The 21,524-nt window shown below is 41.7% G+C and overlaps 1 protein-coding gene across 3 annotated transcripts in view; it reads left to right on the forward strand.

Moving 5' to 3' along the window:
• Positions 1-21,524, forward strand: part of LOC131721962 (dynein axonemal heavy chain 2-like) — a 78,597-nt gene continuing 57,073 nt past the window's right edge. The window contains exons 1-23 of one of the 3 annotated variants that reach the window (XR_009319966.1): positions 1-262; positions 1,691-1,972; positions 2,886-2,965; positions 3,841-4,011; positions 4,745-4,973; positions 5,433-5,543; positions 6,085-6,323; positions 7,098-7,289; positions 8,296-8,453; positions 9,505-9,592; positions 10,246-10,451; positions 11,142-11,271; positions 11,963-12,145; positions 12,794-13,008; positions 13,220-13,366; positions 14,037-14,193; positions 14,559-14,798; positions 15,352-15,540; positions 16,138-16,285; positions 16,810-17,002; positions 19,117-19,317; positions 19,729-19,885; positions 20,484-20,658. Coding sequence is in view for 2 of the 3 variants with exons in the window: in XM_059015381.1 (XP_058871364.1) it covers positions 1,744-1,972; positions 2,886-2,965; positions 3,841-4,011; positions 4,745-4,973; positions 5,433-5,543; positions 6,085-6,323; positions 7,098-7,289; positions 8,296-8,453; positions 9,505-9,592; positions 10,246-10,451; positions 11,142-11,271; positions 11,963-12,145; positions 12,794-13,008; positions 13,220-13,366; positions 14,037-14,193; positions 14,559-14,798; positions 15,352-15,540; positions 16,138-16,285; positions 16,810-17,002; positions 19,117-19,317; positions 19,729-19,885; positions 20,484-20,658 (3,838 nt within the window). In the remaining variant the exon portion in view is untranslated. The remainder of the gene's footprint in view (positions 263-1,690; positions 1,973-2,885; positions 2,966-3,840; positions 4,012-4,744; positions 4,974-5,432; positions 5,544-6,084; positions 6,324-7,097; positions 7,290-8,295; positions 8,454-9,504; positions 9,593-10,245; positions 10,452-11,141; positions 11,272-11,962; positions 12,146-12,793; positions 13,009-13,219; positions 13,367-14,036; positions 14,194-14,558; positions 14,799-15,351; positions 15,541-16,137; positions 16,286-16,809; positions 17,003-19,116; positions 19,318-19,728; positions 19,886-20,483; positions 20,659-21,524) is intronic. The other 2 variants (XM_059015381.1, XM_059015382.1) reach the window with 2 other exon arrangements.

Below are 21,524 nucleotides of genomic sequence, written 5' to 3' on the forward strand. Positions count from 1 at the left end.
GCGCTTCCATAGTCCCAAAGGTCGTGCTCGAGAGCGCTCCTTACCCACCTCCCCCCGTGGTTGCTATGGAGACGCGTCGGCGGCGGCAGAGATAGCAACAGAACTCAAACTGCCGATGACGACGCAGCAGTATAAACAACTACAAAATACCAGTTTAAATGTACATTTTTCTTTTATAAAGGAGTGAAACGAAACTGGCCATGAATGAATAACACCCGACTCTGCCTATTTATGAACATAATTTTTCAGGAAAAAAAAACAGGTGAGGATGCGTATGTTAACGGGGTATGTCTGTTTGGTTTCGGGCTGTTTTGCCCCACGCTTACTTAAAAACAAGTGCAACAGACATTAATTTGTAAACATTAAATATTACATACAGGTGTCGTGTTATTTTGTGGTACGCATTAAAAAGTGGTACACCGTGTACGGCGCTAACTATACCGAAGTTTTAATACAAACATGACAAAATATAATACTTAGCTGTACCCAATACGTAGGTATGGACAGGGGAGTTACCTGTATTTTGTTTGCTTAATAAAGCTTTGTATACAGGTTTACTCTGCTTAGAGAAAAGAAAAAGTTTATAAGAAAATATATATTTTATAATTAAATATTGTGAACAGCACAGTTAAAGCATAGGGAAGCATTGTAAAGCACAGAGAGGTCTGGTAAAGCATAGGGAAGCATTGTAAAGCACAGAGAGGTGTGGTAAAGCATAGGGAAGCATTGTAAAGCACAGAGAGGTGTGGTAAAGCATAGGGAAGCATTGTAAAGCACAGAGAGGTCTGGTAAAGCATAGGGAAGCATTGTAAAGCACAGAGAGGTGTGGTAAAGCATAGGGAAGCATTGTAAAGCACAGAGAGGTGTGGTAAAGCATAGGGAAGCATTGTAAAGCACAGAGAGGTCTGGTAAAGCATAGGGAAGCATTGTAAAGCACAGAGAGGTCTGGTAAAGCATAGGGAAGCATTGTAAAGCACAGAGAGGTCTGGTAAAGCATAGGGAAGCATTGTAAAGCACAGAGAGGTCTGGTAAAGCATAGGGAAGCATTGTAAAGCACAGAGAGGTCTGGTAAAGCATAGGGAAGCATTGTAAAGCACAGAGAGGTCTGGTAAAGCATAGGGAAGCATTGTAAAGCACAGAGAGGTCTGGTAAAGCATAGGGAAGCATTGTAAAGCACAGAGAGGTGTGGTAAAGCATAGGGAAGCATTGTAAAGCACAGAGAGGTCTGGTAAAGCATAGGGAAGCATTGTAAAGTACAGAGAGGTCTGGTAAAGCATAGGGAAGCATTGTAAAGCACAGAGAAGTGTGGTAAAGCATATTAAACATGACAAACCAGGCTAAACTATGGTAAAACTGCCATAGTTAAACTGGTAAACCTTATAAGGGTATATACAAATCAAAGTTTAAAATAGTATTTAGGCCTATATATAAATTTTACCATTTTTTTTAATATGCTGCCATACCTATCTAGGCTTTAAAATGCTTACCAATGCAGTACTATGCATTCAGTTCGGGTCAAATGTTAAGTGAATGCCTAAATGTTTTGAAGTAAAGTAATAAACTAAACTGAGGAAAGGTTTCAAGTTTAAACGAAAACACACCTAATTGAGAGCTAATAACAAACTGCTTCACCTAAAGCCTTAGCTATTGCATCAACATACAACTTATTTATAAACTCAGAGTATTACAGTCTTTTTTCAGAGAAAGAGAAAGAGAGAGAGAGAGCACTGTTGGCAGTGAACGATGGCGGACTCCGTGAAACTCGGCACCCGTCCCAGGTCTTCCAAGTCTCCCAGGACTCCCAGGTCTTCCAGGTCTCCCAAATCCCCCAAATCTCCGAAGTCTCCCAGGTCTCCAAAGTCCTCCAGCAGAAGGAAGACAGCCGCACAATCTTCCAAAGGACACTCTCCTCGACCCGGGTCCACACCGACCCCGGCAGATCCAATCAAGGATCCGGAACCGCAGCCGACAGGTGAGAGTCCTCCACGCCTGTCAGCGCTTTCTGATTCTCGGTGTGTTCCTTTGCCTCTGTCAGCTTCTCATTCTAGCAGAGGCTGACTTAAAGAAAGCTCAGGAGATGGGGGGGGGGGGGGGAGGAGGTACGGAGCTGTGCTGGGGGCAGAATGACAGTTTGTAGCCCCAGCACAGTAGCTTGCTGACCAGGTCACACTTGAACTGAAGACCAGATCCTTTTCTTGAGCTCTTCTGGAAGAGGTGGGCTTGCTGGTCCAGTGGTTAAAGAAAAGGGCTTGTTACCAGGAGGTTCAAAACCCAGCTCAGCCACTGACTCGCTCGGTGTGTGACCCTGAACTAATTAACCTCTTTGTGCTCCGTCCTTCAGATGAGACGTAAAACAAACGATGTCCTATTGGAAGTGACTCTGCAGCAGCAGTTGTGGATGCATAGCGCACCCCCAAGTCTCTGTACATTGCTTTGGATAAAAGCGTCTGCTACATGACAAATTAATAAGAGGTGGAGAAGACAGTACAGTGAGGGAGCAGACTCTATCACTCTTCCATAAGAGGCAGAGCAATGCAGCCTAATGATCCTCTGGAAATGTTCTGTTTCAGTGCAGATAGTCACTAAATATTCCAGTTGAAGACCCATTATAATTCAATTACTCGTTTCCTTTTTCATTCCCCGTCAACATTTTAATTTCGCTTAAAAAAACCTATTATTTTAAATGTGCAGAAATACAAAGTGGTGGCGGTGGATCACCCCGTGTTTGCCTTTTCACTGCTCTGTGGGGATTTATACGCTGAAGATAACAGACCTGGAGGGTTGATACTGTTTATTAGATTAACCAGGAAAGATGAGCTGTTCATGACCTCACTGTTGAGCAAGGATAGTTATTTTTTTTGTTTGTTTTTGTTCTTGTGTTACAGAGAATGCAGCTGTTGGGGTGACAGAGCAAACCGAAAACCCAGAAATTACACCCACTCTGGTCATAGAAGAACCAGATCTGGTAAGTTCTGCAGTAATAGAGAAAAAATATGTAACTTTTTTTTTTCATTTCCGGAAACATTTCAAAGTAATTTTACACTCGTTTAGTGCACCCCCTCCGATAACGGGATTTTGTATTTCAGACACTAGTGTCAGGTTACATAACAGGGCTTCAATCAAATGTTCAAAAAATCTTAAGCCATTTCAGCCACAGTACTGTATATGTTTGTTTTCACCATAGATATAGAGGCTCCAAATGTAGCTTTGATTGAAAAGCCTGTAACTGATTTATTGTACTCTGTCTGAGGAATTCATCTGCAGCAATACATCCAAACAGTAATATTTCGTTTGTGGCAATCCTAAATTGTTCATCCCCTTTTTAAACCGTGGTGACTTTTACAAGCATTATAAATACCTGTTTTTTGTTTACTGTGAGGTTCGCTGTGAGTGGGGTCGTTCCCACATTAAAACAAAAAATTAAAATAAAATAAACTGCTGGTCTGTATTAAACCTGCATACAGTGAAGATTTTTCTTTTCTTTGGACATGGAAAAGTTATGATGTGGGGAAACAGACTTAGGACAGAGGGAAGGAGACACTTCTTTATACCGGCGAGTGGTGAGGGGATGGAATGGGTTTCCTAGCCGTGTTGCTCATGCAGAATCATTGGGATCCTTTTAGACCCACCTTGACGAGGTTTTGGGATCAACCAGCTGCTAGGAACCTGGACAGACACCTCCTCCTCTCGTTCATACATTTTCTTATGATCTGTACGAACAACCTTAAAATGAGACATTATGTGTCAAAGCAACACGGATCTGCTCATCATAAAACGTTTTTTTTTCTTTTATAAAAAGCGTAAGAACCCTGGGCTTGAGTGTTGTTTTCCCTTCCACAGAAGCCCCTGTTTAAACAGAGGGTGGTTCTCAGCGGCATGGAGGATGCTGTGTGGCTGGAGGAGCACGATAATATCCTGGAGAAGTTCATTGGAGACCCCGCACTGAGACTGCTGGTCGTATACCTGGACTCCTACGCAGGGCTGCGATTGGAGTTCTTCATACCAACACAGGTAATACCGCCAGGGTAGGGGAGCTGGAATCACACCACTAAACTCAGCAGGCTAAAAAGCAGCCCTTACAAATGCTTCCCCATTGCAAAGCATAGACAAGTAGTAAATTTAACATGATACACTAATATAAAGTTGCTTTGCTGTGACCCTTGTAAAAGTGTAGTAAAGACCAGAGAGGTATGGTAAAGCATATTAAAAAACAAGCCATGGTAAACTAACTCTTATACAAGCTTCCCATTGTGAAAGCATTTAAAAGTGTAATAAAGCACAGTGAAAGCATGGTAAAGCATAGGGAAGCATTATAAAGCACAGAGAGGTATGGTAAAGCATAGGGAAGCATTATAAAGCACAGAGAGGTCTGGTAAAGCATAGGGAAGCATTGTAAAGTACAGAGAGGTGTGGTGAAGCATAGGGAAGCATTGTAAAGCACAGTGAAAGCATCGGGAAGCACTGTAAAGTACAGAGAGGTATGGTAAAGCATAGAGAAGCATTGTAAAGCACAGAGAGGTATGGTAAAGCATAGGGAAGCACTGTAAAGCCCAGAGAGGTTTGGTAAAACATATTAAAATACATGACAGACCATGGTAAATGCATTGTACAGGATAACCATGGGAAAAAGCATGGGAAAAGCTGTCAAATTGGCCTGCAAAAATCCCATGCTAAAGTTTTGTAACGTCAGCCTTACAACCCGTACCTATAGAAACCAAGTCTGCCTGCTCTGTTTGTTTCCCAGGTCACTGACCAGCTGACGTACTTCATCAGGAAGGAAGGCCAGCGGATCACGGCCCAGGGGTTTGAGCGCGAGGTGCAGTTCGGGACGGTGCGGGCGGGCCACACCGAGAGCCTGCTCAGACTCATGAACGGGATCTACGCTCCGCAGATATTCGACAACAACACCTGGCCGGACAGCATCAGGAACAACTTCTCTGCTCACCTGCACCGCTTCCTCGCCAGCCTGACAGGTGAGCCTCTGAGGGGAGGGATGGGGGGGGGGGGGGGGGAGGCTGTATTTGCAAAGCGTTTTACTCCCGTCTTTAATTAAATCCAGGTTTTTTTTGTTTTTTTTTTGAGGAAAAACTGTTGATTTTATAAAGCTAGATCCGAACGACGTAAGCGCAACTGTTCATGGCCTTTTACACAACACACTAAAGCGTTTTTTTTCTTCTCAGGTTTGTATCTTTTACCTGTACATGGAATCTACCTGTACATTGCTACATAATCTTTCAACATACACATGTCCACCAGATTTGACCTGCAGGATTTCTCCTTACACTAAATAATTAGGGGTTGCAACGCAACATTATTGCTTACGATGGATTCCGTATCCAAATCACATCTTCGTTCGAGTGCAGTTGCATTGGATTTATTGAAATGTCTTGTTTTGATGCACCTCAAAGCTGTTGACACGCTCATTTCCCCAGACACCCGGTACAAGCTGCAAGGACACACTGTGCTGTACATCCCTGGGGAGGCTCTCAAACTGAAGCCTGTCATCGCAGCCAAGGATAAAGAGCTTGTTCAGAGACTGGAAAGTAAGTAGAGAAAAGCCTCATGGTTACAAGCATGCTGGAGGGAATGCAGGCTGTTCATAAGACTAAAATGCTTGTTACTCTGAAACTCTGGTTTTCAATTATTTAAGCAGATTTGTGCACCCCTGGCATAGATGGGCTGCATGTACAGCTGTGGCCAAAAGTTTAGCATCACCTAGAATGTTAGGATTGAGACATCATTTAAAAAAAAAACAAAAAAAAACAATATGAACATAATTTAGATATTTTATTTAACATCATGTAAATCAAAGAAACTACTAAATGGTATCGCAAAAGTTTACTGGAGGTATTTCATGTTAGATTTCGAAATGTCACATTTTCCAATTTTTGTCAGTTTTTCGTTTATGGGAAACTACAAAGCGGTATGTATTCAGTATGTTAACGTAACATTGTTCAGCAGGTTTCATTCGACTTTATGAAGCAAAATTAGTCAATTGATGCAAAACGTTTGGCCATAGCTGTGTGTTCACAGCCCCCTTGCACAAGTTTAAGATCCCCTGTCTCTGCTGTGGGCTCTCCTCAGCTGCGATGATCCACTGGACCCGTCAGATCAAGGAGGTTCTGAGTGCTCAGGAGGCAGTGGAGACCGGGGACAACTCGGGCCCGCTGGAGGAGATCGAGTTCTGGAGGAGCCGCTGTGCCGACCTGACCGGGATCAGTGAGCAGCTGGACAAGCCCGGGGTTAAGCACATCCGAACCATCCTGGAACTTTCCAAGTCCTCCTACGTGACGCCCTTCTGCAAGCTCTCCAAGCAGATCCAGGTAACAGGGCAGGGCAGGTGTGGACTGCAGGTTCGGGGTGAGAAGCTCACGCGGGCGCTGGCAATCAGTCCTGTGTTTCAGAACCACCCCTCGTCGATTGAAATAGCCTGTAGGTTTTACTAAGGAATTGTTTGCAGCTGTACAGTAGGATAATAACTTTTATTTTATTTTTTTTAATTATCATTAACAGGGGCCTGGTCGCTCATTGCTCCTGATCATTTTAGTTTTTAGTTCTGAAACCCAGGACTGGATGTCAGACTAGTGCGGGTTTCTAGCTCCGAATGGTTAATGGCTGGCATTTCCATAGCTGTAAGATAAAGGGTTTTGATTTCGTTCTCTGTAACTGCCGTTGCTCTGTGGTGTACAGACACAGTTTGCTCGGCCCTTACAGCTACGGACAAAAATTTTGCATGACCCTCTATATAGAATTAACAAATTTTGCTGGAATGAAACCTGCTAAATAATGTTACGTTAAAATATTGAATTACATCCTGCTTTGTAGTTTTCCTATATGCTTAATGAAAAACCGTCCAAAATTGAAATTTCAAAATCCAACTTGAAATACTACTGGACTACTATTACGGCTTTTTGCGATATCATTTTGTTGTGATTACATGATGTTAAATAATAAAAGATCTAAATTACGTTCATATAGTTTTTTTTTTTTTTTAATTATGACTCAATCCTTCAAATTCTAGTTGATGCAAAGCTTTTGTCCCTAGCTGTGCACTAACGGTTGCTTTTCTGCGCCTCTTGCTCTGTGTTTGTTTTCAGGACGGGTCGTTGCAGGCTCAGTCCAACCTCTCGTTCCTGTCTATCATGGGGTCTCCCTGTGAGGAGCTGGCTAAGCTGAAGCCGCGTGACATCCCAGACAAGCTGCCTCATCTCCTCAGCCTTATCCGAGTCATCTGGGTGAACTCAGTCTACTACAACACACGGGAGAGGCTCACCTCCCTCTTCCGCAAGGTATGTGTGTGTGTGTGTATAGTTAGGGTGTGATTTTATATAAATGTATATATATTTATAGCTATGACCAAAAGTTTTGCATCACCTTGAATTTTAGGTTTGAGACATAATAAAAATAAATAAATAAATAAATGTTATATATATATATATATATATATATATATATATATATATATATATATATATATATACACACACACACAGGGTGATTAGAAAGTAAGTTTACCACGTCAATGAAATGATATGGTGTGTTGATGTGGTAAACCTATGTACATATACATATATATATATGTATATATTTATATAGTGTGTGTATATATATATATATATATATATATATATATATATATATATATATATATATATATATATATATGAACATCATTTTATTTAACATTATGTAATCAAAGAAACTACAAAATGATATTGCAGAAGTCTACTGGAAGCCATGATAGTAATACAGTAGTATTTCATTTTAAATTTCAAAAGATCACATTTTTCCTTAAGTATATGGAAAACTACAAAGCGGTATGTAATTCAGTATGTTAACATAACATTATTCAGCAAGTTTAATTAGACCTTAAAATTAGTTAATTCTATAGGGTGATGCAAAACCTTTGGCCATAGCTGTGTGTGTGTGTATATATATATATATGTATAATAGTGGTAATTGGGATATGCATGCATAGTACAGTAAAACATATCAAAATATAGTACAGTAAAAGATACCACATTAATCCTTATAAAGGTTTCATAAGAACATTCCTTTTACTGCAGCACTACAGTATATGATGTTAATTCACATGCGTGCTATCTTTTTACATGTGAGACGTTTTTAATAAATTGCCATAGCAAAGTGTGCTAAAACACGGCGACAAAGAATGGCACAGCACAGCACAGCACAGAAAGTTCTCCGAATCACCGGGCGAGCACGTGCAGGGCCAGAAAGGAAGTGGCGCTGAAAAAGTGTTGTGTGTTTGATTTTTTTTTTTTTGTCACGTGACAGCTGAGCAACGAGATCATCCGGCTGTGCTGCAAGGAGATTTCCCTGGAGCGGATATTCGAGGGGTACATCGTATCCAGCAAGCAGAGCCTCAATGAGTGTGTGCGCTGCTGCATGGCCTGGAAGCAGCACTACCTTCACATCTCCCAGCTACATCACAAGTAGGACCCTGCGTAGCGTTACTCCAGGGATGGGAGTAAGACTCCCCCTCTTGCATAGCAGTTTCACCCATTCCAGGTTTTACTACTACAAGCTTGATTAACCACAGTGTGCATAGGTAACAAGCTCAGGTGTGTCTTAACAGAGATGGAAATAAGACTCCTGTTACATAGCAGTTTCACCCATTCCAGGTTTTATTACTACGATCTTGATTAGCCACAGTGTGTATAGGTAACAAGCCCCCCTGTGTTTTATTAAACTCACAGTAAAACTAGGAATGCATCAAACTTCTATGCAAAGGGAGTCTTAGTTCCATCCCTGTTCTCCCTTTAGGGTGGGGAGTGTGAGGTTCAGTCAAAACAATACAGTGTTTACAGTATGTTGATATTGCGTGTTCAATGTCTTTAAATGACACACAGTGAGTGACAGAATGATTAATGGTCACTGCCAACCGTCGAGCCTGTTTTTTTTTTTTATTCCTCTGGCAGTCCCTTTTGTTCAGTGATTCCAGACGTTATTTAATTTAGTGACTTAATGAAATTAGGTTTTCAAATCAATGTATTTAAATGATTTCACCCCACTTGTATCCCGATTAACACATTTGGCTGTCAAGATGAAACCCCTGGGTTTTTGGCTGCCAGGCTGTGGTGAAAAAAAAAAAAAAAAAATCTTTGTTTTTTTTTTAAATTATAAAATCATTATTTTACAAGCGCTTATATAAACTAAAAAAAAAAAAAAAAAAAAACACACGCAAAAAAAATCCTTAATGTTCTCTTACACCAAAGTCATTTGTGTAAATGTGATGAAATGTGAGTCCGACCAGGTCCTTCAGAGCAGCTCAGTGAAAGAGCCCGCTTAATAACGGCATTCTGAGTTATGCTCCCTCTGAGCAGAGATTTCATCTGTGATCAGAGTGAGCAGAAAAATCCTCGCTCTGAGCCGCTCAGTAACTTAACACACCCAGTGTCAATGTGAAATCCTACCGGTCTTCTCATTCTGGTTGATTGGAACGCCTGTCCAGTTCCAAGGCTGACCCGTTCTGTGTTTTGACAGGTGCTCATCCACAGGCTGGGTTTTGGATCAGACCAGTATTTTTGCACAGGTGGACGCTTTTATGCAACGCTGTAAAGACTTGCTGGAGGTAGTAAACAACGCTGTTACTTTCTACTTTTGCAATGAGATTTTTTCTGTAACTTTTTTTTTTTTTTTCTTACAATGACCAGGAATTAAGATTGTTATTGAATACGTGCATTTTGTTTTTGTTACTGTTTTATTTAGGGGGTAAATTACAGATACTGTAAAACAGAGTCTGTGGCAATGATATTTTGGTGATCTCCCAACGGGCTCATTTACGACAACAAATATTAACACAAAATTTGTGAAATGTTTTCATGCTTGCAAAGATTTAATATTTTACAGCATTTACCTTATTAATTAATAACTGTGCTTTATTTTATCTTTAACAAACCCGTGGTTTAATAAATTAACGAAAACCGCAGTAATTTATGTTTTATGTTTTATGATTCATCTTTTTTTTTTTTTTTTTTTTACTTCTTATTCATTGTGTTTCATGTTGTTTGCTGTGACGGTGTAGTGAGCCTCGTGCCAGGTCGTCATTGTAAATGAGAATTTATTCTCAATTGACTCGTCTGGCTAGATAAAGGTTTTGATTGATTGCTTGATAGTGTTTCATGCTATGCGAAGCACAAGAAAATAGTTTTGAAATGGAGAAGACACCGGCCAAAACGTTTGTCTGCTTGAGTTTGTTACGGTGTTTCTTTTCTCCACTCCCAGGTGTGTCAGTGCCAGCAGCACTTTGCCCGGCGAGAGGAAGGGAACCAGACTCCGCTGCCCTGCTTCACCGGGCACAAGGGACCAGAGATCGCCCGCAGCTTGCTGGAGATCGAGGGCACTTTCGAGAAGAACCTGCTCATCCTCAAAGCCGCCAAGAAGACCATCTTGGACGTCAAGAACACGTCCTGGCATGACGATTACAACAGGTTAGACTTGCTGCGCTGCCCTCTATTACAGATATTTAAAAATGATATAATGATGACCATACAAAACAAAAGAGAATATAGGTACACAGGGCTTGAAACTGGCACTAGCCCTGCATCCCCTGTCCTGGGTTTCAGAACTCCCCTTGTTTAGGTATATTATTGAAATGACCAGTCGGGAGTTTGAACAGTGAGGCTGTAGGTTTACTAATAAGAGTTGTTCATGCAGCTTTAAGAGAGGAACGATGCATTTAACATTAAACCCCTATATTTAACTGGCACCCGTAGCCTTATATGCAGGTGTGACTTAAATGCAGGTGATTGGTGGTCCGGTGGTTAAAGAAAAGGGCTTGGTACCAGGAGGTTCCCGGTTCAAGCATCGGCTCAGCCACCTGCGCACTGTGTGCGTGACCCTGAGCAAGTCACTGAACCTCCTTGCGCTCCGTCCTTCGGATGAGACGTCAAACAAACAAGGTCCTGTTGGAAGTGACTCTGCAGCAGCAGCAGCAGTTGTTGATGATGCATAGTTCACCCCCCTAGTCTCTGTAAGCCACTTTGGATAAAAGCGTCTGCGGAACGACTCATTCATATTAATAATTAGTAATAATAATTATGGCTAAAATGGCTTCCCCTTTTAACCACAGCAGTTTTTATAGTGAAATGTGTTGTTTTTTTTGTGTGTGTGTTGTGCAGGTTCCGGTCAAATATGAAAGACCTGGAGGTGATGATGCAGAACCTGATCACCACTGCTTTCGAGACGGTCACCACGGTGGAGCAAGGAGTGAAGCTGCTGGACGTCTTTCAGCACCTGTCTGCACGAGAGGTCAGTCTGTGTGTGTGTGTATGTTTGGACTCATTTATAGTGCTTGCAGAGGGGGAAAAACAAAATCTGACAAATCCTACCTTATAAGACACAGGGACTTGTCTCCATAATGTTTTAAAATATATTTTAAACATAAAAAAAGGTATTAAAACTTTCAATGCAGCAGGAGTATTTACTTGAGCCCCAACTTTCATTGTTATGTTTAACCCCTGTGCTCCACTGGAGCTTAAAATAAAAACTCTACACTATATGGGAATCAATGCAAAGTCCTTAAACTCTATTTTGTATGAGTGTGTGTGTGTGTTCATGTGTGTGTGTGTGTGTGTGTGTGTGTGTGTGTGTGTGTGTTCATGTGTGTGTGTGTGTGTGTGTGTGTGTGTGTGTGTGTGTGTGTGTGTCCCTTACAAAAATGTACTGCTGTTTATACCACGGTAAAAACTTAGAGAGAAACAGCTCTCTATCCAAAGAGAATCAGGATCCAACAAGATACTCATCAATCACTCGAAATACTTCATGAAGAATAAAAAGCAACCGCTGAACTGAAAACTCACCATTTTAATAATTAGCCCTAACGTTTCGGCTTCCGCCCTCATCGGACAGCATGGTAGAAATAGCCAGGTAGACTGAGCCAGGTTGATATGGCGGGGGGGATCTTTTTTTATGGGATGTTATGTTTGTGTCACTCACTCAGGCAATCAAACGCACCATTGACAAGAAGACAGTGGATGTGTATGCCCTCTACAATGACGAGCTGAGCCGGGTCAGCAGAGAGTTAAGCAGGAAGATCTGCATTCTGCCGGCCCACATGCCACAATACGCAGGACAGGCGCATTGGGCCAGAGTACTGCGCCGGCGCATCGAGAGACCAATGGAGGTAGGGCTGAGGTCACGACCAGCGTTTCCTCCCCCTCTGGGTCCCGTAATACCAGAGCACTTCAGGACACTGGGGGGGGGGGGGGGGGGTCAGCTGGTCAGGCAGGGGCCCTCAAATCAAGTGGGGTCCAAATGGCTCATCTCTGCATCTCACGCCATAATCATCAATACAAAATATATATATATATATATAACTGCAGTGTACAAAATTGAAGGCATATGAAAGAAAAGGTTTTTAAAAAATGTACACAAAAGAATATAAAAAAAAATTTTATTTTCAGGACGTTTCGGGCAAAAGCCCTTCTATACATATATATATATATATATATATCTATCACTATTCTCAAATACACTGGCTTGGGGTTTAGCCCTGAACTGCTGAACACGATTCGGTTAGATATGAAGAGGAATTATTTTGGTAACGCAATCATTCTTGTTCATTTCCTGTTCAATTGTTTTATTTAGATTTTTAAATTTTTTTTTTATTATTATTATTATTATTATTATTATTATTATTATTATTATTATTATTATTATTATTTACTGTTGTTTCTGAATTTTTTTACTACTTCTTGATACAGCATACTTATTGAGATACCCGTGATATTAAAGGTTGCTATAACAGTAAAACACATTGAAATGACTGCAGATCCTGTCGAAGGCTCACTACGTGCCGCAGATCGGCTTGGGTGTGGAGACGAGGGCCGTGTACAAGCAGCTGCTGCAGACTCTGGATGAGCTGGTGAGGAAGATCTTCACAGACTGGACCCAGGGACTGGACCGGCAGTGTGAGAGGAGACTGGACACCCCCCTCCTGATCCGCAGTGCTGAGAAGCCCGGCATGCTGGACGTCAACTTCGACAAGTGAGGGAGCGGCATGCACCAGACCATTTACTGGATTGTTATTTAAAAAAAAAAAAAAAAAAAATGTTTGTTAAACCTCCCCCCGCCCTCTGCCTCCTTTAACAATTTATTCCAAGATATCTCCAAGTGCCTTTTGATTTATTAATGGTATTAATGTGTGTGTGTGTATATGTGTGTGTGTGTCTGTGTGTGTTTTGTGTGTGTTTGTCAGGAACCTGCTGAAGATGTTTAATGAGATCCACTACTGGGAGCGTCTGCTGTTTGAGATCCCCCATTACGTGGCGGAGGTGTACCATCGCAAAGAGGACCTGAGGAACCTGCGGGAGAATGTGTTGCTGGTGGTCCGAGACTACAACAGGTGAGACCTAGTCATTATAGACAAGCACCCTTAAAGAGCTCCCCATAGTAAAAGCATAGCAAAGTGTAATAAAGCACGGTGAAAGCATGGTAAAGCATAGGCAAGCATTGTAAAGCACAGAGAGGTCTGGTAAAGCATAGGGAAGCATTGTAAAGAACATAGATGTATGGTAAAGCATAGGCAAGCATTGTAAAGCACAGAGAGGTCTGGTAAAGCATAGGGAAGCATTGTAAAGCACAGAGAGGTCTGGTAAAGCATAGGGAAGCATTGTAACGCACAGAGATGTGTGGTAAAGCATAGGGAAGCATTGTAAAGCACAGAGAGGTCTGGTAAAGCATAGGGTAAAGCACAGCAAGGTATGGTAAAGCACAGAGGTAATTGTATGTATTAATACTTGTACTGTGATTGTTGAAATGTATTTGTGTTTACGACTGTAAGTCGCCCTGGATAAGGGCGTCTGCTAAGAAATAAATAATAATAATAATTTAATAAACATGGCAAACCAGGATAAACTATGGTAAATGCATATTATAACCATGGGAAAAGCCTGGTGAAACTACAGAAATACCATGGTAAACTTTTTTAAGGACAACTGTGTTCCAAATAGGGCCATTATTAGAATGTGTTATTAATTAATTCATGTTTTTTTGTTGTTTTTTTTTAATCGCAGGATCATCGAAGTTCTGTCCAGTGAGGAGAGGGGTCTGTTCCGCGAGCGGATCCGGTTCCTGGATAAGAAGATCCAGCCCGGGCTTTCCAAGCTCCTCTGGTCCTCCAAAGGGGCTTCGAACTACTTCATTCAGGAGTGCAGGCTTCACGCCAGCAAGGTGAGCTACAGAGATCCGTGCACTAGATGGCGCTGGTTTGTATTGAACTGGTTTTATTTTTACATAATAATTGCCTCTCCATAAAAATGCCAAACTTTTATAAGGGTAAGGTCAATTTGAATACACCCCTTAGAAGTATGGGAATATTGTTTGCATTCCGAGGATTGAAAACCGGGATGCGTCAAAACCCTCTCCACTGATCTCCCGACCCAGGAGCTGGTGGAGCCAGTGGCTCTTCGATTACAGACACAAAACAAAAGTGTTCCAGATGCATTTCACAAACTACAAAAAAGAAACACAGTCAATGTGAAATCTGGCTAGTCTTCTCAAACGAAGTCTGCTGTGATTGTTTTTGTTTTTTTCAGGTGCAGCTGATGGTGGACGAGTACAAGTCAGCGAACCTGCTGGTGTCGCAGTGCGCCCGTCAAATCAGCGAGCTGCTGCTGGTGCGAGTGGACGGCAAGCGCGTCTACAAGGACCTGGAGTTCGAGCAGGACCAGCAGGGGCAGCGTGACAGCGTCCTGAGCAAGCTGCAGAGCGTTCACCAGGACATCGTCAACACCATGGCGCGCACCTACGAGACCTTCAAGAACGACGGGCAGGAGGTACCACCCGCCCCCCTCTCTCCTCCCCGCGCTCGCCCCCCGTTTATCAGGGTGTTGGTTTGATTTGTTTAGGAAATCCCTAATATTTACAGTCATGTGTAACCTGTTTAACAGACTACTGTACCATCAAGTTCCTCCGATGTTTTCTCTCTGCTGTAAAATAAAGCCAAGCCGCTGATGTTGTGATCTTGAGACATACTAAAAGAAACTTAAATTCGATGACAAACGTTTCCGCTCAAAGTCTTTTTCAACGTGACGAATGGAAAGTACTTCTAGGCAAAACGTTTGTCACTGAATTTTAGTTTCGGGTTTTTACAGAGTGCTAGACCTCTAGCCGAAAGGAAGACACCGAGAAAGACTTCTGGTCGAATGAAAGACATTGAAAAAATACTCCAAGTCGAAACGTGTCTCATTGAATTTTAGTTTCTTTCAGCATTTCTAATTTTTCAGCAGGTGTTTAACAGTTGTGGAAGATTTGATTGATCGAACATGTAACGCAATAAAATATAAAAAGGTCCTTATGTACCCTTTAACTTGTTTATTACTGCTACAGGTGCAACAGCACTGGCTGAACTACACAGACCAGATGGACCGCATGGTGGAGGAGGCCTTTCGGCTCAACATCAAGTGGTCACTTCAGGAGCTGGCCAAAGCCATCAATGGGGACAGCAAGACCACTCCCAACCCCCTGTTCAGAGTTATGGTGGTACTGCTCAGCGACCTGCCAGGCTCCACCGCTCAGGTACCAGAGATCCCACTGGCACAGTGTAGTGCAGCACAGAATACAATGCAATTTCAATGTGGCGGTGTCTGTGCCAAAGCATTACAAAGTGATAGTGTACATACTGTAGGTAATAGTGTTGGTACAGCAAAGCATATTTAAAAAATAAATAAATAAAATGGGAGAGCATGGTAAATGTGTAGCATAACCATGGGAAGCCTGCAAAATCAGAGTGCACATTTGCCAAATTTAACAAATGTAACTTCTTTAAAAGATGTCAAAGGGATCTTTCAGGTTAAACTAAATAATTCCATAAATATTACTTCTTGTGCATTTCTCAAACGTGCCGTTTTTTTGATTACACGATGTTAAATAAAATATCTAAATTCTGTTTATATTTTATTTAATTATTTATTTATTTTTTTTAATAACGGTATGACTCAATCCTAAAATTCAAGGGCAAAACTTTTGGCCATATCTGTAGACAGGACCTCAACTAACATTTTGTGTGTCTGTGTGTGTCTGTGTGTGCCTGTGTATACCTGTGTGTGTCTGTATGTGCCTGTGTGTGTCTGTGTGTACCTGTGTGTGCCTGTGTGTGCCTGTTGTGTATTTCAGGTGGAGTTTTCCCCTACTTTATCCAACCTGGCGAACATCGTCAACAGCATTTGCAGCCAGCTCATCAGCACCATCTCCATCTTCAAGCGCCTCCCTGACCTCCTCACCAAGAGCAAGTCTCAGAGAGAGCCCATCCACGTGATCATCGGTGAGTCTGACACCCCCGGAAACTTCAAACACCCCGAAACACCAAGCCACCACCCCTATGCATCATGCAGGCTGTGTTCATAGGGTAATAAGGAGGCAGTGTGGTCCAGTGGTTAAAGTCCAGGGGCTTGTAACCAGAAGGTCACCTGTTCAAATCCCACCTCTGCCACTGACTGACTCACTGTGTGTGACCCTGAGCAAGTCACCTCACCTCCTTGTGCTCCGTCCTGCGGATGAGATGTTAAATCAATGTCCTATTGGAAGTGACTCTGCATATAATGCACAGTTCACAGCCTGCCTCTGTAAAGCGCTTTGTGATGGTGGTCCACTATGAAAGGCGCTATATAAAAAAAATATATATATTATATTATATTAAATCAGATGGCCACACCCCGTTGCCTATCACACAAAATGATCTGAATTACCTTTGCTTAAAGACATTTCACACCTGAAATAAACAGGGCGACTCGATATTCACGATCACCCCTTCGGCACACCCTGTGTTATCCCGTTTTGATTTTCCAGAGCGCGATGACGACATCAAAAAGATCCAAGCCCAGATCAGTGCGGGCATGGCAGCCAACGCTGCGCACCTGCAGAGCTACCAGAAGACCTGGGACACGTACCGGGAGATCTGGGAGATCAACAAGGACTCCTTCATCCGCAGATACCAGCGGCTCAACCCCCCAGTGTCCTCCTTCGACGCTGACATCGCCAGGTCAGGCCTTCCAAACTTCTTTCAAAACTGTTACTGAAACTAGGGGGAGGTGGTCAGCTTCCCCAGCAGTATTAAACATGTTCAAGGGGCCTTTTCTTATTTTATGGTTAGCGGAGCAGCAGTGTGGAGTAGTGGTTAGGGCTCTGGACTCTTGACCGGAGGGTCGTGGGTTCAGTCCCAGGTGGGGGACACTGCTGCTGTACCCTTGAGCAAGGTACTTTACCTAGATTGCTCCAGTAAAAACCCAACTGTATAAATGGGTAATTGTATGTAAAAATAATGTGATATCTGTATAATGTGAAATAATGTGATATCTTGTAACAATTGTAAGTCTGCTAAGAAATAAATAATAATAATAATAATAATAATAATAAAATGGTTATGGTTAGCGAACTCCAGAGGAAAAATAACCCATTTCATTTTGTGCTGGTTCACTGCAACATGTTTTCTGAGCTGCAGTGTCTTTTTTTCATTATTGCACTGCTTTTTCATGTGTAAGTGAGATAGATAGATAGTGAAATGAAAAGGGAGCTCTGTATTTGGTAACACATGTAACCAAAAAGAAAAGCCATTGTTAAGAGGCCCTCTATAAATCATGCGACACATATTTGTGTGTAGGGCTGTGGTCTGCATTCTGTTGATCTAAACAGAGGCACATCTAAATGCGAGTTCTGTGCCCATCTTTTTTAAAATTCTAACTCAAGATAATTTGCACTTTCTCTGATTGCTTCGTAAACATTATTTTTACAAAATGATTCTCGTCAAGCCGTCTACCAATTTTTCTTTCTTTTTTTTTTTTAGTACCTCTGTCAATACACAATCACTGAAAATAATAGATTTGAAGTTGGTACTGAGTGTCTTTATCGATTTCTCTGAACGGAGCCAGTGTAAAAGGAATGCTTGGCACAAACAGCTCCCTGAGTAAAATATATATTGTATTGTAAGTAGTAAGGAGTCTTTTCTCTCAGGTTTCCTGTGCCATTAAGTACAAATGGGTCAGTCATTTCCTTTATTTGGGGGGGGAAATGGAAAAACAAACCAGTGATGTCACAGGACTTTAAACTAACAAGCCGGTGTGTTAGTTTAAGCCACCCCCTTCCTCCCTCTTTTGTTGCAATTTTGCAGCTTAATTTGTAAGATTATCATTTTGTTTTTCCCTTTGGAAAAAGTAGAGTAAATGCTTTAGTCTGGGGCAGTCCAGTGGCCCGTGAGCCCCAATATATGTGTCTCATTGAGCTCCACAATACGCCTCGATTGAGAGACGAGGGCGGGACATACAGTATGGCTGCAGTGTGGAGTAGTGGTTAGGGCTCTGGACTGACCGAAGGTCGTAGGTTCAATCCCACGTGGGGGACACTGCTGCTATACCCTTGAGCAAAGTACTTTACCTAGATTGCTCCAGTAAAAACCCAACTGTATAAATGGGTAATTGTATGTAAAAATAATGTGATGTCTTGTAACAATTGTAAGTCGCCCTGGATAAGGGTGTCTGCTAAGAAATAAATAATAATAAAAGTGTCAAAGTGCAACAGCAAATGCGTGTAGCAGTTTATACATTAGACCTGCTTTATGAGCACAAAAAACACAGACGCTGTGTGTACAGCTCTGGCTGAATGTTTTGCATCACCTAGAATTTTAGGATTGAGACTTAATTTAAAAAAAAACAAAAAAAAAAACAACTATATTAACATAATTTTAGACATTTTATTTAACATCATGTAATCAAAGAAACTACAAAATGATATCACAAAAAAAAAGTCCACCGGAAGCCATAATAGTAGTACAGTTATATTTCATGTATTGGAAATGTCACATTTTTCAGTTTTTTCATGGAGTTTATGGGAAAACTACAAAGCGGTGTGTAATTTAAGATGTTAACGTAACATTATTCAGCAGGTTTCAGTCGACTTTTATGAAGTTAATTCTATAGGGTGATACAAAACTTGTGGCCATAACTGTAGCCCAGTTGTTGATTTTCCTTTTTTTCCTTTTTTTGGTTTTGTTTCTTACGACTCTTTAGGCCATCAATATTGGCTCCTTCATCCAATACTGGTTGGGTGGCTCTGATTCAGTGAGGTTAACGCTATCGCTTGTCCCCTCCTTTCGTTTTGCAGGTACACAGAGGTGGCGAACAATGTGCAGAAGGAGGAGACGGTGCTCAATATCCAGTTTGTGCTGCTCGACTGCTCCCCGCTCAAGTTCTCCCTGGTGCAGCACTGCAACGAGTGGCAGAACAAGTTCACCACGCTGCTGAGCGAGATGGCCAGCGAGCAGCTCAGAGAGCTGCATCTGTTCCTGAAGGACAATGGTGACAAGTAAGCCCCAGTTTCAGCCCCCAAATTCCCTCAACGCAAAAAAAAAAACCACTGAGGCTTCCGCCCACATCGAACCGGTTAAACAGCAGTATTTCATGTTAGAGTTAGAAATGTCACATGTTTTTAGTTTTTTCATTTATGTGGAAAACTACAAAGCGGTGTGTAATTCAATATGTTAACGTAACATTATTCAGCAGGTTTTCATTCGACTTTATAAAGCAAACCTAATTCTGTAGGGTGATGCAAAACCTTGGGCCATACCTGTTTTCAGAGCAATACCGCATCTTCCTCCTGCAGCGCAGCTTTTTCTTGCTAGTTTTGTTTCCTATCAGAAAATGTCTCACTGACTTACTTTGTAACAGATTTAAATGTTTATCGCTTAGTTATTATTATTTTTTTTCCCCTCCACAGAGTCAGCAGGCCCCCTCAGACCCTTGTGGAGCTTGGAGACAGCCTGAAGCTTCTGGAGACACTGCAGAGCGAGTTGTCCAAGACGGAGGCTCGAATCCCCCCCATTCACGAGCAGTTTGCCATCCTGGAGAAGTACGAGGTTTCCATCAGCTACACCGTAAGTCAAGCGGGGGGGGGGGGGGGGGGCAGCTTCAGTGTGTGCGGCTCCCACAGTCGCTCGCTTCAAATCAACTCTCAAGACCAGCTTGTTCTCTCTTGCTTTCAATTCTCTTCAAGCCTGATATCTGTTATTAGCTGTTGTCTAAATTGCTATTTCAGGTTTTTCACTCTTATTCGTATAATTCTGTATGACACACGCATCCACAATGTCTAGAATTCACATCCTATCCTTGTATTTAATTGTATTATGCCTGTATTTAATGTATTTGCATTGTTTTTTACTGTTTGTATTTAATGTACTATGCCCTGTATCTCACTGTATTTAATGTATTATGCATTGCTCCTCACTGTCTTGTAAAGCGCTTTGTGATGGTGGTCCACTATGAAAGGCGCTATAGAAAATAAATATTGATTGATTAATTGAAAAGGGCTTCCTACCTTCTATTCTAAACTCTACTCAGCTTCCATGTATGCTCTCTTGTTCTTCTGTCTATGCTAAACTTATAGTCCTGGGTTAACTTTATCTATACCATTTATGATAATAATAATAATAATAATAATAATAATCTCTCTCGTCTCTCAATGCCGTCCCCCAGGTACAGCAGATGCTGGAGGACCTGAATGGTGAATGGCTCTCCTTCCAACAGTGTATCATAGACAGCGACGCCATGCTGAAGAAACACAAGGAGAAGTTCAAGACCAGCCTCATCCACTCTGCAGAGGAGTTCAAGAAGAAGGCGCACGGCATCAGCGAAGAATTCACAGCGTCAGGTACAGCAAAGCATCCTACAATCCCTTAGAAGAGAAAGCATAGGGAAGCATTGTAAAGCACAGAGAGGTCTGGTAAAGCATAGGGAAGCATTGTAAAGCACAGAGAGGTCTGGTAAAGCATAGGGAAGCATTGTAAAGCACAGAGACGTCTGGTAAAACATAGGGAAGCATTGTAAAGCACAGAGAGATCTGGTAAAGCATATTGAAAAGCATATTGTAGACCATGGTAAACTATACAAACATAATTTAGATATTTTATTTAACATCATGTAGTCAAAGAAACAACAAAATTATATTGTAAAAGTCTACCGGAAGCCATAATAGTAGCACAGATGTTAGATTTTGAAATGCCACATTTTTTTTTTATTTGTCAGTTTTTCATTAAATGTATGGAAAACTACAAAGCAGTATGTAATTCAATATGTTACCGTAACATTATGCAGCAGGTTTCATTCTGCTTTGTGAAGCAAAATGAGTTCATTCTGTAAGGTGATGCAAAACTTTTGGCCATAGCTGTATATTGGCTTCATCCCAGCAAGACTCTCAAATGACTTTGAAGTGCAGTAGGGTGCTCGACCTTTTTAATACATACATAAAACAGTGTAGCAAATCCAAACCAGGGCTGACAGCCAGACACATTTTGTGAGACAAGCATTTTCCCTTTAAGGGCACACAGAGTGACTATCAACTCAGCTTGAAAAGCGAGCTCTATTGTTTGAACCACAACCAGACCACCCATTGTTAACTGCTTAGGCGTGTGTCCAGGAATGTGTCCTTTTTTTCAGGAACAAATGCCTCGTAAATCAAAGCTTACAGTTGACAGGCGGACTCGGAGATGGAGCTGTTTATTGAACTGGCAGCTCTGA

Source organism: Acipenser ruthenus, chromosome 50 (genome assembly GCF_902713425.1).
Source record: "Acipenser ruthenus chromosome 50, fAciRut3.2 maternal haplotype, whole genome shotgun sequence".
Classification (NCBI taxonomy): Eukaryota; Metazoa; Chordata; class Actinopteri; order Acipenseriformes; family Acipenseridae; genus Acipenser; species Acipenser ruthenus.